Raw genomic sequence first — 17,545 nt, forward strand, 5'->3', positions numbered from 1 at the left:
GGTTTCTTTGGTTAAAAAGTGAGTCAATACATTACCCAGGGAAAAGGAAAAATTTGTGTAAAGAGTTAAGTAACTCTTTATTTATTTATATTTTTAGCAAAAGTGAGAGGTAAAGTCCAGCAATTTCTCGAAGAATCAATGGCTATGTACAGCAATAACGAGAATAGGAAAGGAGACTTGAACACATAAGAGGAAAAAAATCAATGCACCTTAAAAACTGTAATTAAACACTTAAAATCTATAATTAAACACTTAAAATATTTTGCCTCCATTCTTTAAAAAGCCTATTGTTTCAATACAGTCTTTTCAAAAGGACACTGAACAGTTGTACCCCCATTTAAAAAATAGGTCTAATAAGGTAGGGTCTCTTTATGTTTTACACTACGTAATGAGTTTCATGACACCTGACTGATTTTTCCACCGCGAGGTGCAATAGCATAAATGATTCTCAGGAAGCAACAAAAGTTAGAGGCAGAAGTTTCTCTGCCCTCTAGAGCTCCCTGTGAGTGAGAAGAGGGTGCGCAGGAGTCAGGCAAGTCCTGTTCCTAACACTTGAAATGGGAGAGGGTTGGCCAAGTAGTAGAAGAGAACAGGATTTGATGTTTTACCTTGAAGCAAAATTTATTTTCTCAGAAGAAAAACCACATGGAAGAAAGAGCAGGTCTCCTCTATGCTCATTTAAATGCTCCAGGAATAATGTTTGGAGGAACCTGAGTAGAGTTCAAGGAATAAGCTGAGACTGGGAAACCAGAAGTTAGTAAGAGATCATTCAATAAGGAAGGGTCAGAAGAGGTCAAGCACAAAGAAGTAGAAAGTCAGATATCTAAGCAGCAGGAGGTTGGTGCATGTAGTCAAGAGTAAAGCAATGGAGACTTAGCTAAGTAAGGAGAACAAGGAAAGCATCAGGATGGAAAATAAAACCTTAAATCAAGGGGCAGAAAAGTTGCAAACACAAAAGCAGTGAAAGGCCTGAACTCCAAGCTGTATGTGAAACCAGTTGATTCCAGGTACCAGTCACACATATTGCATCGAGGAAAATTTAAGTACTTATGATTGATAAAAAGAGTTTCCCTCTCCTTGGACAGCAGCAGTTTGAAAAAGAGAAAAAATGCTTGTATAAAAATCAAGGCCATTTTGCCTCTTGCCATGACGCTTGTGGGAAAAGGGAGAATGCCAGTGAAAAAAGAAAAGCAAAAGACCTTAGGGAAAATGACCTGCCTCTCGGGAGCACATTTCTCCTGGCGACAATCTCCTTCCCCCCCAACGACCTAAGGGAAGTAAAAATAGTCCTCAGCACACAGAGTGAAGGGGCTATAGGCTCTACAATACACAGTCTGCGTCACGGGGACCTATAAATCAGAGGCCACAGATATGCGTTAGTGAGGCTGAAGTCAATACAGGTCATAAGGACAGATGGATCACTGTTGAGATGCTCTGCAGACCACAGCACTTGACCGTGCAGCTACGGAGCCACCATCTCTCCTAAGGTAGTGTTTCCCAAACTTGTTAGCTGCATGAGCACAGAGCAAATGATAGAAGTTAAAAGGCACACCGGAGTAAAGAGTAAACTGGAGAAGATGAAGTTCTTGCATGAGCCTTCTTATTCCTGCTGGTGCCCAACCTCAAGGTTCCTGCGGCTTCAGAATCCTGTGAGGACTATAAGTTCAGTATCAAGTATACAAAGGTGTCCAGCTCACCTAGTTAGAAAGCTTTTCCTTAATGAATAGTTTGAGATCTCCTGAGATAATGACCCTTAGAGACAGGGGGCCACAGAGCAAGAGAAATGGATATAAGTAAATGTCGAAGTTAAATAGAAAGCCCGGGAAACTGTTGTATAGGGAAACTGAGCCCAGCACAGATTAAAGTGATGTTTCAAGTGCAAAGTATAAAGTAGCCAAAGACATCATTGTTTCCCTGAGTGAAAAAGGAGACACTTTCTTCCTATTATAAATGCAAAGAAACAGAGGTAGATAAAGAGAAGAGTAACCCAGCAGACCAACAGCAGCAGTTTCATACAGTAGAAATGGGACTGGTAAAATTTAGCACAAAGATGGTAAATGTGCATTCAGGCTGCTGGTATGTTTTTTCAGGCCAGGGTCATGTTTTTAAAATAATTGAATTTGAGTACTTTTCGATAGGGTATGTGTTTTCTATGTTTTTAATGCTGCCGCCACTTCATATTTTATCAACGTCTTTTCATTCATTTTTGCTATTTTTCTAACCTCTGGAGATATTTGAGGTTGTGAAGTCCAGCTCTTGAGTGGTTCTGAGAAGACCTCGAAGCCAGCATTTTCAGAGTTGTAACCTCTAAACATGATCAGTCCAGCAGAGATAAACTTGGAGCCCAGGGAAAAGAATGTACAAAAACAAGACCACAGCTAGCATGAAGACAGAATGTTTTCTAGTACAGAAATACTGTTACTAAGAGCTATCATAACAGTTTCAAAATTTTTTTAAATTACAAACACATACAGACTGATGCATACATATTTTCTAAAACCTGTATTTCTTACATTACCTTTATGAAATATGAATCTAGTTTTTAGCATCATATTTTGTTATTTAATTCTCCCCAATTAATTCTTTTGTTTCAAAAGGTATCCAAAGAGGATATCAGAGTACCTAAACTTACATGAACTTAATCTGTCATCTGATAGATATCTAATTATTTTGGCAGACAAGATTCTTTGGGTCTTCCAAATATCCCAAAACATATTACATAAATGGACTTCAATATTTGTTAGATACATATGCTTTTGTAGCATTGTTCTGATTTGGATCAAAGACAAATATGACCCAACCTTAAGCTCTTTATATATAAATAGTCTTTTTTTTATTTCTTTCCTTTTTTTGCCTACAAAAGGAGCTAGTGTTATATGGGATGAATAAAGGGATAGGGCTATAAAGATTAGAGGTAAGAGATCTACACATGGAAGTTCTGACCCTAAGGAGCACTCACTTGCCAGGGATGCCTGCTGTCAAAGCAGTGATACAGGAGTGAATTTCTATAAGGAGTAAGTGGCGATACCAGTTTGGTCCACTTTGGGAAGACTGTATGAAATATGGTCTAGAAAAAAATCATTTTCCACAGAAAAAAATACTATCAATTTATTCTAGAAGTACCATTTTTAAGTGTGGGTGATCTCAGTGATATAAAATATCAGCATACACATGAAAACCTGTAAGGAAAGCAGCTATGACTATACTGTATGATTTATTGACATAACACATACATTGCAACATTTAGAAGTGCCCTTCCCCCCATCAGAATAAAACCATTGCAAAGGTTTTAGCACAGCCTAGTGGTCATTCTACATTCTACAATGAGGTGATAAAAGGTGTTCAAGCTTACATCAAAATACTTGAGTATAACAAAATTGTTCCAGAGAAAATACAAATTATTCCCATGAATTTTACTATTCTGTTTTGCCTAACAATAAAATATGGGCATAAATCAGTAAAATAAATCATGTATTTTTTCAAATTTGTTTTTGTTCTGCACTCATTCAGAAAGGAAATATATATTTCAGATGAAAAAGTGTCCTGTACTGGACGTTTTATTTCCACACAAAATCATTTCCATAGAAATAATTTAAAAATTATTTAATAAGTTAATAATTTGGTTTTAGATGGAAAAAGAAAAAGTTGAAGGTTTAAAAATAAGTAAATTATCATTTGTTTATGTAAAGAAAAACTCTTAGAAATTCAAATTTAAAACCTGAATATTTATAATGTTCTGGTGCACTAATAAGTGTACATCCCATTTAGAGTAATAAAAAAGTATAAAATAATTGTATTATCTACTTATCTCATATCTCACCCTAGTACACAAACACCACTGAATTCATTTATATTGTATATGAAGTTTATAAGCTTAATTTTTTTCCCTATTTTCCATAAAGCAAGGGTTAGAATAACCAATTTAGTCGAGTTAGGAATCAGGCTGACAACTCAGGGAAAATTTATTTTCCAGAAAACATTCAGGGACTTATGTCTTCTGACATTTTAGATAACAAAGTATTGAGGTCAGAAATGTTGAAGAATTTTGAATATTTTTCTAAGATTTCCTTTACAGTCATCGAAGAAAATTATCAAGCAAGTATATAAACAAAGTCCAGAGTTTCTGCATTGCATTTATTATAAACCCACGGCCATATTTCTTTCGTAATCATTACATTTTCTGTAAAGATATTATGATTTTAAAGGGCCAAATACCAGTTTTATTTCTGAATTAATGAATTAGTGTTGCTAATTGAGTCAGTAATTCTAACTTAGATATATATCACTAAGAAGAACATTAGCTTAAAATATGACTATTTTGCTGAAATTTGATGGAATATCTCCTTTGCTGTCTATAATGGGCTAGCCCAACATTAAATGGAAAAAAAAGTTGCTTCTCTGTTTTTAATACTACATAGAAATTATACTTTCCTTTGGTAAAATTAAATTATTTTGGATCTTCCTTGAAAATGAGCTATTTCGTACTTATAAGTGGTTCACTTATTTAAAAAATACAGATTCTCATGAAAAATATAATTCATCGGTGTTTTAAATACTTAGGAATAAAGTCACTTCACTGGGTCCCTTTAAAACTCATAAAGCATTACATTGTTTTTACTATATGTTGTACTATCATGGTAATACCTATTTAGTTATGTAAAGTGGAATTTCTCAATATGCATCCAACTGAAAGTTCATCACGTTTATTTCTGCACATATCCAATGGGAAAACACTCCAATGAGGACTTCTTAAGCACCCTATTTTATTAGCTGCTTTAAAGCAATCCCCACCTCCTATCTTTTTAGGTAAGTTAAGAAAACTAGTCAGAGAGAGCCTAAAGCCAGGTTCTTCCATCCAAGACAAAAATCTTCAACAGAGAGAGACCCCAGGACAGCAGTGCTAAGCATATTTTGCTTCACTTTGTTGCTCCATTATGTTTCTCTCTGAATTCCCCTCACTCAACCTTCTTCTCTTGTCTGGTAGCAGGAAGATCTCCTAGTCTACATGCCACAGTGTTGCATGAGAATTTACTTCCAGTCTCTAGGTGGGGTTTGTGGCAGACTATGGAGTTCCCCACAAACTTGCTTCCTTCCACTTAGAACACCTCCAATAAAATGTCCCCAGAAACTACCATGTGCCAGGTGCTTGAAATACAAGTGGCAAGCTCACTGAGGCATGAGCTCTGTTAAGGTGAATCCAGATGCAGAAAAGACATGGGAGATAAAGTCTTCAGTGAAGAAGTGGTGGAAATGATCAGTGCTTCTGGAGAACTAAAGCAACTTAGAATTCCAGAGTCCGGGGAGAACGGTATGACAATTATTCCCAGTGCTGACTGGGTTGAGAAAACATAATCATGAAGTTGAGGACTATCTGTAGTAAATATTTTACTTGAAGTTGATCTAATTAATACTTTTAAAGAGTTATGGGGGTGGCTATGCATATATAAGGGCAGAGAGCATATTTCTCTATATTTCTCTACCTTCCTTTTAATTTTCCTATGAACCTAAAGTACTCTAAAAAATAAAGTCTCAAAACAGTACATAAGTTTCAAGTTATGCTCATGACTAAAACAAAGGTGACTTATTCTTAGAACAGCATTTATAACATGCTTACTGACTACTCCAAGTTCCCACTACCACAACTTGGTACAGAAAGAACACACAGACAGATGCAGGTATAGTTCCTAATTTTGAGGAACTATGTCTCCTGAGAAAGACACTTGTAAAAAAGTTACAATGGAATATGATACACGCCATGGTAGAGCTATAATAAATGTGCCATGAAAGTAAGAAGAAGGGACCAATAAACTCTGGGTCAAGCAGTAAGAAGATATTTACAGATATAGTGATATTTGGGACGGTCTGAAAGGCATAGTCGTTTACCAATCAGTGGAAACAGCTCAAGTGATCCCATCAAAAGAGTTGGGCAAAGAAAACATGAATAAAAACAAAGAAAATGCCTGTTATAGGAAATAGGCTCAGACAGCTATTCCCATCATAAAGTATTTACAACAGGCGATTAAAAATGGTGATCCTGAAAACAAGTAAATAAATAAATAAATAAGAATTTTGTAAACAAAATTGTATTTTTGAGGGGCTAAATCAATATAAAGCAAAAAATACAAAGATTCTTAAAGAGGAGAACAAGAACAAAAAGACAATGAAATTTTAAAAAATTAGCAAAGTCAATATAAGAAAATTAGGGAATTAAGAGTTTCAATTTAAGAATAAAAAACAGTACCCCATCCCCTCACATGCACACATCTCAAAGAAGAATGAGATGGGCAAAAGAGAGAGAGAGAGAAATGGACAGTTAGAGAGAGATGTATATATAGAGAGAGAGGATAGAAAGAAGGGAGGAAATTATCAGGGAAATAATTAAGGCAAATTTCTCAAAAACGAGCATTATTAATTTCCATATTGAATGGTCCTGTCAAATGACTAAAACAGAAAAAAAAATTAAAAACCTACCCACAGCATGGTACCTTATTGTGAAATTTTCAAATATTAATGACCAAGAATAGATTCTGAAAGGTTTCAGGAAGGAAAAAAAAAAAAAAAAGTTGTCAGAAACCAAGTATTAGGAAGCAAGTGTTACTACATTTCTTAAAAGCAACAGTCAGTAGTACTGGAAAACAAGAGAGATACTTTTAAAAAGCTGAAGGAAGCTGATGAATGTAGAAAGCCAAACAAGCATCCCTGAAGAAAGCTAAATATATGGAAGAGGCATTCAAAGACAGAGTAAACTTAACAATTCACTAAAAGAATGAAATTCAAATACAAAAATCGAAAGTGCACTTTTTGTCCCAGGATGAAAAATCAACACCAAGATTGAGCAGGATGTAGTTTCTAAATTTCAAAGATCAAAAAAGAATCATGAAATCAGCCAGGAAGAAAACATACACTAATGATTATAAAAGGAAAAGTTTGGGTTGGCTCCAACATTCCGCAGCAATAATCAATGGCAGAATTCCATGAAATAAAGTTTATAAAATTCTTTGAAACCAAAAATATGACTCCTAAGTTTTGTACCTTGCCGTCCTTCAAGAATAAGCACAACTAGAGCCCGTCTCCTGTATGAGAGATCAGAAGGAAACAGAGCCATAAAGGATGCCTGATAAGAACCCCTTTACAGTGAAATCACGCTAACTAGAGATGAGTGAAAATATGTAATTCGCGAATGACGAGCCCTAGGAAGATTCTAGACTCCTACTTATCTTAAATGCAGGGCTAATGTAGTATTAGTTAGCTCAATATTATGGAATTAGCAATATAAATTTTAAAAAATAGGTGTAGAGAGAAAATATTGGAGAATGCTTGGCTGTATCAATTTATTCTGCTTTATGATAACAAGATAAATAAAGATAACTGATGTTAAAACATTTTGAAGTATTTACAATCTTTGTTTACCTTAGGTTCAGTGTGAAGTCATTTAATCTATGAGTAAAAAAGAAAATTTGACTCTAGATAAAAAAATCTTTTTTAACTTTCCTCCCCCAGCCTTTCCTTCTTCCTGCCATCACCCCTTCTTTCCTTCTTTCCTTCCTTCTTTTATATGTGTGTAGAAATGGATAGAATAACATTCACCAATATGTAATGATGTTTATATCTAAAAATGAGTATGGGAAAAAAATTGTTTTTTAAATTACTTTTCAAATAGGTAATCGATTCATCGTTTAAAATCCAAAACAATATGCTAACATGTGCAAGCTCCTACCGTGTCACCATCTCCCACCAGTCCCTATGGGCCAGTACATAATATTCCATTGAATAGGGGTACCCCAGTTTATTGAACCAAGTGCCTCTAAGTGGACACTTGGATTGTTTCCAGTAATTTCCAATTCCATAGAAAGATGTGACAAATAATTTGCACATGTCATATGTGGTGACTGTATAGATATTTATGAAGTGTGGCTCACGAGATGTAGGGTCTCCATGTAAAAGTGGAAATGCATTTGTAAATTTGGTAGCTATTGCCACATTGCCCTCTATAGGATTATTTTGTACTGATGAAATCCTGAGAGTTCTTATTTCCTCGTAATTCTGACAACAAGATGCAGACAAGTTTTTGCATATTTACCACTGAACACTGTTATTTCAATGTAGATTAACCTACGTTTCTCTCAGGTGAATGAAATTGAGTATCTCGTCATGTGTTTAGGGCTTTTTGTAATTCTTTTTCTGTGAACTCTCTATTCCCCTTTGACCAATGTTAGTTGGATTTGGGATGGTTGTTAACCTTTTTTGGTGATTTCTGTGTTGCTTGCTTTCCTATAATAAGAATGTATCGGTTTGACAAAATAATACTTATTCGAAAAAACATAAAGATCACAGATAAAGAGTTTGGCACAATAAAGGGTAGAAAGCCTACTGAGTTAGGAAAGGAAAAGTGAGTATGTTAAAGATAGAACGTGTTTTAAAATGAACGGGAAGACATTCAGGTGAGTGGCTTCTTTTTTCTTTCTTTCTTTTAGAGTCAATGACATCTGATAAAAGTAGTTGCCATGGAGATGTTCACATTTGAAAAAACCCCAAGAGGGATAGGAAAGGAGATCTATTTAGGATTAAAAAAAAGTTCCATTCACCACATTATGGTTCTGCATCAAGTCTGGACTCATCCATACCTAATGATGCCAATAGGTAAGTTAAGTTTTTAAAAATAATAGTAGTTCTAAGCAGAGCAGCAACAGGAACAGGAATGGAGGCGGGGGGGGGGATCTGACTGGTGCAAGCGTGGTGGTCAGGAGGGTGGGATGCTGGCAGGCCGAGCGGGGGAGACGAGCTGACGATGCTGCTGCTCAAAAAATCGAAGAGAAGTGGGATGGGAAGAAGTGCCAGAAATTTCCATGGAGTAATAAGAAATTCCAGACCATACCAGGTTCTTTTTTTTTTTTCTTTTTTGAAAATTATTAAAACATGTCTTGCACTTGCAATAATTTCAGCTGCTACATATAATCACAAAATACAAATCTCACATAATGTGTCTGGAAAGATGTCTAATATGTAAATCCCAAAGAGTTATGTTCAATAATAAATAGCAAACAAAGTGTGTTATCTTGTAATGCTAAATAAAATTAGCCTTTCCCATGAACATTGTACAAATACAGGGTTGATTTTATTTCTGAAATTCATATTTTCTCTGAATGACTACAGGGTATTACATTAAAACATAGCATAAAAAGCTATGGAGAGAAACTTAGTGGATTTTAGTAGTTTGACTGAAGTTGTCATTGATCTGACTGATTTTGACCTTTTTTAACTTCCTGCATTTAAATTTTGTGAACAAATATTTTGCTACCTCTTGAAAGAACAAATAGAGTTTATTTTCCATTGATTCTCATCAAAGAGAAATTTGACTTCCATGATTTAATGCTGCTTTAAACAAAGAGGAAACTGCCAAAGTGTGTTTTATTTACAAAAATAACTTGTTTCATTTAAGAAGTCATTTTATAAAACTGAGACTGACTGTGAGCCCAGATGAAAAACATTACACTGTCTTAGGGGAAACCCACACCCTCACATACCCTGAAACTCTAAACTAATGTTTACTACATTTATGTCACTGATTGGCATTTTCTTGTATAATTCACATGACTGTAGCTGTTGAACAAAAATTGCTTCTTCTGTGTTAGTGTGATCTTATGGTGTACTTGTGTTCTTTCAAGATGGATGCAGAGTTGTCATTTAGGACTATCAGATGCTACAAGGTAGTATGGGGATCAAAGTTAAGAGTCAACATCTAGGACAAAGGTACCATGGATTATTGAAGAGTTGGTGACCTAATCAGAATGCATCCAGGTAGGAAAAGAATAAAGAATAAAAAAAACGCATGTTTTTAAATGATGATGTCAAAATAATCAGTGCTAAAATGTTACATTGTGTTACCTTAAATACTAGCTGCTCTTGGCTGTTGTCTGCGAGGTAAGAAAGGAGGGGAGATTTATTTTCCAAGACAATACAAAGTCACACAAATCAGATACTAGATGGAAATTGAAAACATTTAGGTTGGTTTTTTTTTAATTTCTGCTAATTATGACAAAAATATCCAAACTATTAGATTTAAATCTTCAGCATGTTCTTTGTTTTCCATTCCTGTCTTTAGCTTAAGTTGTCAATGTCATAAAAATAACTAAATATAAATGGAAGCTCCTTTACAAAAAAAGTCTTACATGTCAGTTTCTTATTAATATAATAACCTCTTCTCTCCTGTTTTATAACGTATAGCAAAAGCCATGAAATGTAATTCATTAAGGCCAGTATAGTCTGAAATAATGAAAAATTTGAATTATTGATTACCCATAAAAATGCTCAGCAGGCAGTGACCTAAGTACTGTGTGAGAAAACCCCTACATTAGGCTTTTGTTGACCAGTGAAGGACAGGTTCTGTGGGTGACCAGGTTCTATAACTTTCATCCCACCTGTTAACAGTGGACAGATCACTTTCCTTTCTAATGCCACATCTTCTTCCCACTTCACAGAGTGTGCAGGAAAAACCATTTAAGTTTACACGATCCATAAAAATTCAAGACATTATTTATATTCTTTGACAGGACACCAGATTCTCTGGATCTGATATGAGAGCTATTATTGAATCCAACAAGTTCCACTCTTCTGGAAAATTAAATATAAGTTTACCAGAGATCCCACTCTTACTATACTAAAAGGGTGCGTATGAATTTAGAAAACACTGGTTTTTCTAGAGTGAAACATGGGTTATTTTACACTGAAAGTCCATTTCCAATTCCCTGGCATTCTAAGTCTGAGGACAGCTAGGTCAGAAGAATAAAGCTCCACTGGACTCACTGTACCACTCTGGATAAAAGGGAGTTGCATTTTATGTTGCCCTGTTAACTTGTTTTAAATACTGATTAATGGGTTCCCTGACAAACACACTGAAATATGATCCAAACAGTAAGAACTTGTTCTAATTACCAAATTGTGAGACAATGGAACAATGACACTTGTGTTTTGTTGTAGTGTTTTATTTCCTGGCACTCACTTTAGTGATGAGGTGATCTTTGTTTATACATATTATGAAAACAATCCTTTCCCATGGATGTTTAAGTGTGTGTTTATTTTTGTAAAATATCTTCAATGCTGTGAGTTCAGCTAAGCTTACTATGTTGTGTAGCATTGTTGAGAGCATACAATATACACGGTTTTATTTTTTGCTTTAATCATAAAATAAAGAAAAGATATATAGAAAATAAATTTGTATTCTCCACTAATTTTTCAAAGCACAGGAACAAAGTTGATACTTAGAAGGCAGAAGGTTATGAGCACAGCTTATGGTGTCCTAAGAGTGGGGTCAAATCCTGCCTCTGACACTTACTACTAGATGTCTTATAAAAGAATTTTTCTAAGCCTCAGTCCTCATCTATAAAATGGAGATAGTAAGAATATGTGTGGCACAGAATTTGTCTTGAGAAACAAATGCTGGTAAAACAAGTAAAAAGATACCTGGCATGTATTGTGCCTCAATAAATGTTAGTTATTTAGTAACAGTAATAGCTATATTTTTTATTTATAAGTGATGATAAAGGATATCCTTTGATGGAGTCAGTACTGATTTTTTTAAATTCTTATTTGCACATTAATCTTAATAATTTCTTTGAACCTTTTCATCTGAGGATCTTAGCTAAAAGAGGAATTACATTCTCAGGTGATAGATGAAAATACTGAAGTTTTGGCTAAAGCTAAACATCAAAGCTAATCCCTTAAATGTTCTTTTAAGTGAGATAGACTTGATGGATTCCCTCAGGTTAGAGTTGCAAGATTTTGCAACAACAATATACAATGCACAGTTAAGTTTTAACTTCAGATGAGCAAGGAATAATTTTCATATATCTCAAATATTGCACGGGATATACTTGCAGTAAAACTTATTCCTTGTTCATTTGAAATTAAAATTTAACTCAGTGCCTTACATTTTATCTTACAACGAAACTCCATGTCATCACGAAGAAAGTAACATAGGTAATTTGAGTGAAGAAGAGTTTGACTTTGGTGGATCTTAGCAAAAGCAAGAATTCATTTGTTGTAAATAATTGAAAACTCTTAATTTTCCTACAAATACTAATCAAAAGTTAGTAATCCCTTTTGAACCAGGGTAAGAATAAAATGAGGTTTACAAAAGAATGACTACAAAAAAAATGAAACTTTAGCAGAATAAATTTTTCACCTAAAACAGGAAATGAAAAAGACCAATTTTGAATGTGTCTTTTTGAAGAAACTTCAGATCATTCCAGATATAAAATTTGTGTAAAAGAATGAAAGCACAGACTCTCTACTAGTTTTAATAGATATTCATTTCCTTTGAAGTTGTGCATTTGAAGGTCTTCACATCAAGAAACATGTTGCAATTAGCTAGAGGCAATTACCACCCATTTGTTTAGACCTAATACAGTGCTATGAGAACATTTTATAACAAATCTCTGCTATAAATTAAAAATTAAGATCATTCCTGATAGTTGCAAGAGCTAATAAACTTTATACTCAGATTTGGGGGGGATAAAAGCAAAAGTTGATATGAAAATTTCACTGTAGTTGTACAGAATTGTGAGTGGAAACTTACATTTAAAAATTATCATTGCAAAGATATGCATTTAATCACTTTAGACAGTTTTCCATTGCAAGAAAATATGAAAACATACATCGTTTTCTGCAAATCTTTGTCACTTAAATACAAAATTAATGGTTTGGGACTGAATTTTAAAATTACTAAATGTATCTTTTGTTTCCAGTGAATTCTGGTATCAGGAATAAAATAGACAAACTTTAAAAGAAACCTAACAGTCTTTTTCTGCCCAGTAAATGTGCAATTTGATTCAGAACCTTATTCCTAAAGGCACCAGTCTTTTTTTTAATTTGAAACTTTTTGCTTAACTTTTCTGACTAGGTCTTGGAATTTATAATGGCAGTGACAAGCTTTTGCAAAGAAATCTTCTACATTTCATGACACATTTCCTATGAATGTAACCCATAGCCATAGACTTACGTTTGTAAGATAAAAATCATAGACATATGTTGGGAAAACAGAAGTTTGGTCAGAGCCCTCACCTCGGGTCCAGTTGGGTGTGGTTCAGCATTCTTTGTAAGCAAATTGTGCATGCATGTGTGCGCACACGCATGTGTGTGTGTGTGTGTGGAGTTAGTGCACATGTGCACCAATGTATCTTTTTAGTTTTGTTGCTATTCTTGTGTTCTTTAGATTGAGAGAGAGAGAGAGAGTTTTATGAAGCGGGTGGGTGAGCATCTGCCTCGGGCATCCACCCAGCGCAGCCATGCTTTCCAACCTATGGCTTCCAAGGACCTTTTGGCTGGTTACCTAGCTCATTGACTTGTGTGAAGGGGTCTGATGAGCCAGCCTGGTGTGTGTGGTGTCTGGTGACCCAGCTTGGCATATGAAGGGTTTGTGACCCAGTCTTTGAATGGGCTTGAGGGGTCTGTGAGCTCCAGACCCAGCCCTAGCTCAATGGTCAGCCCAGTCAGCAGGATTACTGGCAGGTAAAAGAGCCCGACAACTGGTGTGGTCATGGTTGAGTAACTTTACAATTGGTGCTGTGGGCAGGATTCTTGCCCTAGCCGTAGCACCACAACAGGTATAACTTCATGTTCTAGTATACTGGGCCTCCCTTTCTGGTTGATACCTGTTCTCACAGTTATGGGCCTTCAAAGCCCCTGTTTTATCCCTTCACCACAGCTTTCCATTTGCAGAAGAAAAAAACCCCAAACATTTCTAGCTTGCTTCTTAAACTAATAGAAATTACTGTGGCGCTATTTTCTAAGAATGTATTTTGTATCTTTGAAAGGATAATCTCAAGTGAAGATACACATTTAAAACATAACATCCACATTTGGAAAATGGTACTAAAATGTTTCAGAAGTTTGTTGAAGAAAAACTTTATTTTTAGATTATTTAGAACTTTGCTGTTTGTATTTTGAAGGAATTCACAGATAAAATAGACACATACCATACGGGTCTACTGAACACAGAACTGTAAATTTTAACTACATTGTCTAGTAAATGACAACTGATCAAGTTTCAGTAGGAGAAACTGAGGCAACAATTTGAGTGACTAATGAGAGAAGTGAAAGCAAGATTTCTTACTTTCTGGTACCCACAGTTGATGATTTTCAACTTCCCCCTTTTTCTCATTAATAAGTAAAAATATACAACGTAATCAATATGAATTAGAAACTTGCTTTGTGGTAAAATTCACTTCTTTTCTTATGTTAAATAACAGCAAAGAGCTACATAATAGCATAAGGATTAATTACTAATTATTCATATTGCTTTGTTTATTTTAAAAATGTTTAAGTTCAATTGTAATAAACATAATTTTTGGTCAAAAGTATTGAACAATGAATTTCAAACATTGTACAGAGAATAATCCGTGTTGCAAAGCTGTAAGCCCCATTTGAAGACAGCAAGATAGGCTCATACAAAAATTTTAAATTAGATTAAATACACTTAAAAAGATATCGGACTAAATGCTAACGCATGGAGTATAAGAATTCCAAATGTTAATTTAGTTAACTTTCCCTTGGCAGCTATACACACACTACTTCCATGAGCGTAAAATTCTAAACTATAAGATACATATGAGTAGAACAGGAAGGACATCTTGAGGTCATTCTAGAAATATACATGCTGTTATTCTCACACAGAGTCCACACACAGTTCATTATTGAAAGAATAGATTCTTCAAGCTAAATTAACACTTCCAATATAAAACGTTTTTTTCTTTAGAAAAACAGAAAAGGCAATGTTTCTCAAGAAAATTTAGATTCGCTTGAAAGCGTTCTCTGTCTCTCTGTCTGTCTGTCTGTCTGTCTGTCTCTCTCTGTCTGTCTGTCTCTCTCTCGGTCTGTCTGTCTCTCTCTGTCTGTCTCTCTCTCTGTCTCTCTCTCTGTCTGTCTGTCTCTCTCTTTCTCTGTCTGTCTCTCTCTCTGTCTGTGTGTTTCTCTGTCTGTCTCTCTCTCTCTCTGTCTGTGTGTTTCTCTCTGTCTGTCTGTCTCTCTCTCTCTCTCCGTCCATCTCAGTCTCTCTTTCTCTGTCTCTCTCTTTCAGTTTTTATCTCTCTCTCACACACACACATCCACACACAAAGACTACAAAGAAGTTGTTTTTGCTGAATGAGATATAAAATTTTAAAATAAGCAAAAGACTGTACAAAATGTTTTGCCAAGACTATCTTAAATATTTTTTTCCACAGTAGAAAAAGAAAAGCTTTCCACAAACATTGGTCCAATGTACTTCCTTAATCTACTGTATACCTATTTTCCCCTCCTACTTCTAGATAATAGAAACAACTAATATGAGGTTCGGAGTTGCCCCATTTATGTCTTTTCCTATGTATTTTGAGTTAAAGCTGGACTCTCAGGACCATTGGCAGAATGTTCGGGCATCTCGGTGCCATCTGTGGGTGCAGAACCTTTAGCCTCTTTGTTTCCTTCACGGGTCGTATCTGGGGCACCAAGTGGACTAACACAATTAGCATCCTGCTTTGCTTTGTTCACTTCATTATCAAATTCAATTTTATCTTCTTGATGGTTTTTCTTTACTTGTCCATTCTGGGCAGGGTAGGTGCTGGCAATGATGTCATATAGGAACTGGTATTGCTCCTAATAAAGGAAAGAAGCAAGAAATTATGTGAAGAATGGTAATGTAATTATTTTCTTCTCAGTGGAAAACTAGCAAGAACTAAGCATTTACTGGTGGAAGTCCTGGATGATAGAAACGTACTCTGATATGTTCTCATACAGAACACTTTAAATGGCTTAGTTTCCTCACAGTGCTGAAGGACCGACTGCAGGGTTCTTTTCAAAATTTACCCAAACTAGTGTTCTCTCCCCTTGCATGCCACGCATGCCATTGCCCATGATGCTATTTTCGTGCTTAACCTCTTGGCTAATACCTACATATCATTTAAGAATCAAGGCTGGAATCATCTGGGTCAAGAAGGCTACCCTTATCCCCATAGGTTAAATGAAATGCCCTCATTCATGTTCTTATAATTTCTCTGTCATTTTACTCAATACACTGTTTAATAAATATCTGGCTTTTCCCAACACTAAACAGTGAGTCTCCTAATGCCAAGCGCACATAGTAGGCACTTGACACATTTTTTAAGTCAGTAACATAGATGATTAAAAGCTTCATATGTTTTAGGTATTGTGTTCAGACTGTGAATAATTATAGTTCCCAGATGATCGTCTACAGTTACTAATACATAGAGAAGGTACATGAATAGATTGATTACAAATTACAAAAATGAGATAATCTTCCCTGTATCCACGTTTCTTTGCAACGTGAGTTTGCAGGCCTTTTCAGCAAGGCATAGAGTCTATTTCCCTACCCCTTGAGTCCGCGCTGGACTTCTGACTTGTTGGGCTAATGTAACATGGAAGACGTTGGATCAGTTCCAAGCCTCGGCTTCAAGAGGTCTCACATACTTCTGCTTTTTCTTGGAACTCTGCCACTTTTATGTAAATAAGGCTGGGCTTATCTTCTGGTTAAGGAGAGATGTGGCCCACTCACCCCTGCTGCCACAGCGAAATGCCAGTCAGCTGCCACACTATAGGCAATGGAGGTCATTTTAGACGAGCCAGACCCCAGTGGCACATCAGCTGAAGGCAGACATAGGAGTGAGCTTGATCTGGACTGGCTGAGCATGACGATATCAGCAGAACAATCCAGTCAATCAATAGACTATTGAATTGCAATTAACGTCATTTGTTTAAGCCACTAAATTTTGGGGTGGTTTTCTCTACGACACCACTAATTGATACAGGAGTAAAGGAGAAGACATTTATAATTTCATAAATATTTAAAGAAATATTCATGAAATGCTGATAAACTCTAATTAGGTTTATTTTTATACTATTAATAATCATATAAAAACAGAAGAGAGAAAAAATACAAAAGAAAATAGAAGAAAAGAAAGGGCAGGAGAGGAGAGGAAAGGAAAGAAAAGCAAAAAACCTGTCAAAGTAAAACTGCAAAGCATGTTAAAAAGCCAGCAGTGGGGAATACTTACAAATGTGGAAACCATTCCTGGCCTAGCTTTGCGTAGAGATTTTACTACTTGAAAAACATCTACTACCTCTTCTGTTTCTGCACTTTCCAAGAGATTTAACAAAGCACAAAACATTCCTGTTTGCTGAGATCCATCTCTATAAAAGGAAGAAAAGATAACAACAAAAAAGAATTTCACTTTTTATGTAAAAAATTGTATTAGTATAATTACAGAGAGAATATATTTTTACTTCATATCTATTGTAATTATTTTATTTTGATCTCTTAAGAGCCAAATTTATTTCTGCTAAATGCAGTTTTTGGCAAATATTTTCAATTTGGAATTATGATACTCCTGTAATTTAAAAAATATTTGTCTTAGGCTTTAAAAATATACTTTCTTCTATTTAGTATTTTCTGAATTTTAATACGTTTCATTTACATCTGAAGTTGTTAGGACCAGTATCATAAGAGCAATTTGATAGATGAGGAAACCAAAGTTTAGGGAGGATAAAGGCATAGCTA

The 17,545-nt window shown here is 35.3% G+C and overlaps 1 protein-coding gene across 1 annotated transcript in view; it reads right to left on the reverse strand.

Annotated features, from left to right (window-relative positions):
• Positions 1-15,354: 15,354 nt before the first annotated feature.
• Positions 15,355-17,545, reverse strand: part of PTPRC (protein tyrosine phosphatase receptor type C) — a 106,314-nt gene continuing 104,123 nt past the window's right edge. Inside the window, exons 30-31 of the mRNA XM_063113480.1 lie at positions 17,043-17,178; positions 15,355-15,627 (exon numbers count right to left, since the gene is read on the reverse strand). Of these exons, the coding sequence (XP_062969550.1) occupies positions 15,355-15,627; positions 17,043-17,178 (409 nt within the window). The remainder of the gene's footprint in view (positions 15,628-17,042; positions 17,179-17,545) is intronic.

Source organism: Cynocephalus volans, chromosome 11 (genome assembly GCF_027409185.1).
Source record: "Cynocephalus volans isolate mCynVol1 chromosome 11, mCynVol1.pri, whole genome shotgun sequence".
Taxonomy (NCBI): Eukaryota; Metazoa; Chordata; class Mammalia; order Dermoptera; family Cynocephalidae; genus Cynocephalus; species Cynocephalus volans.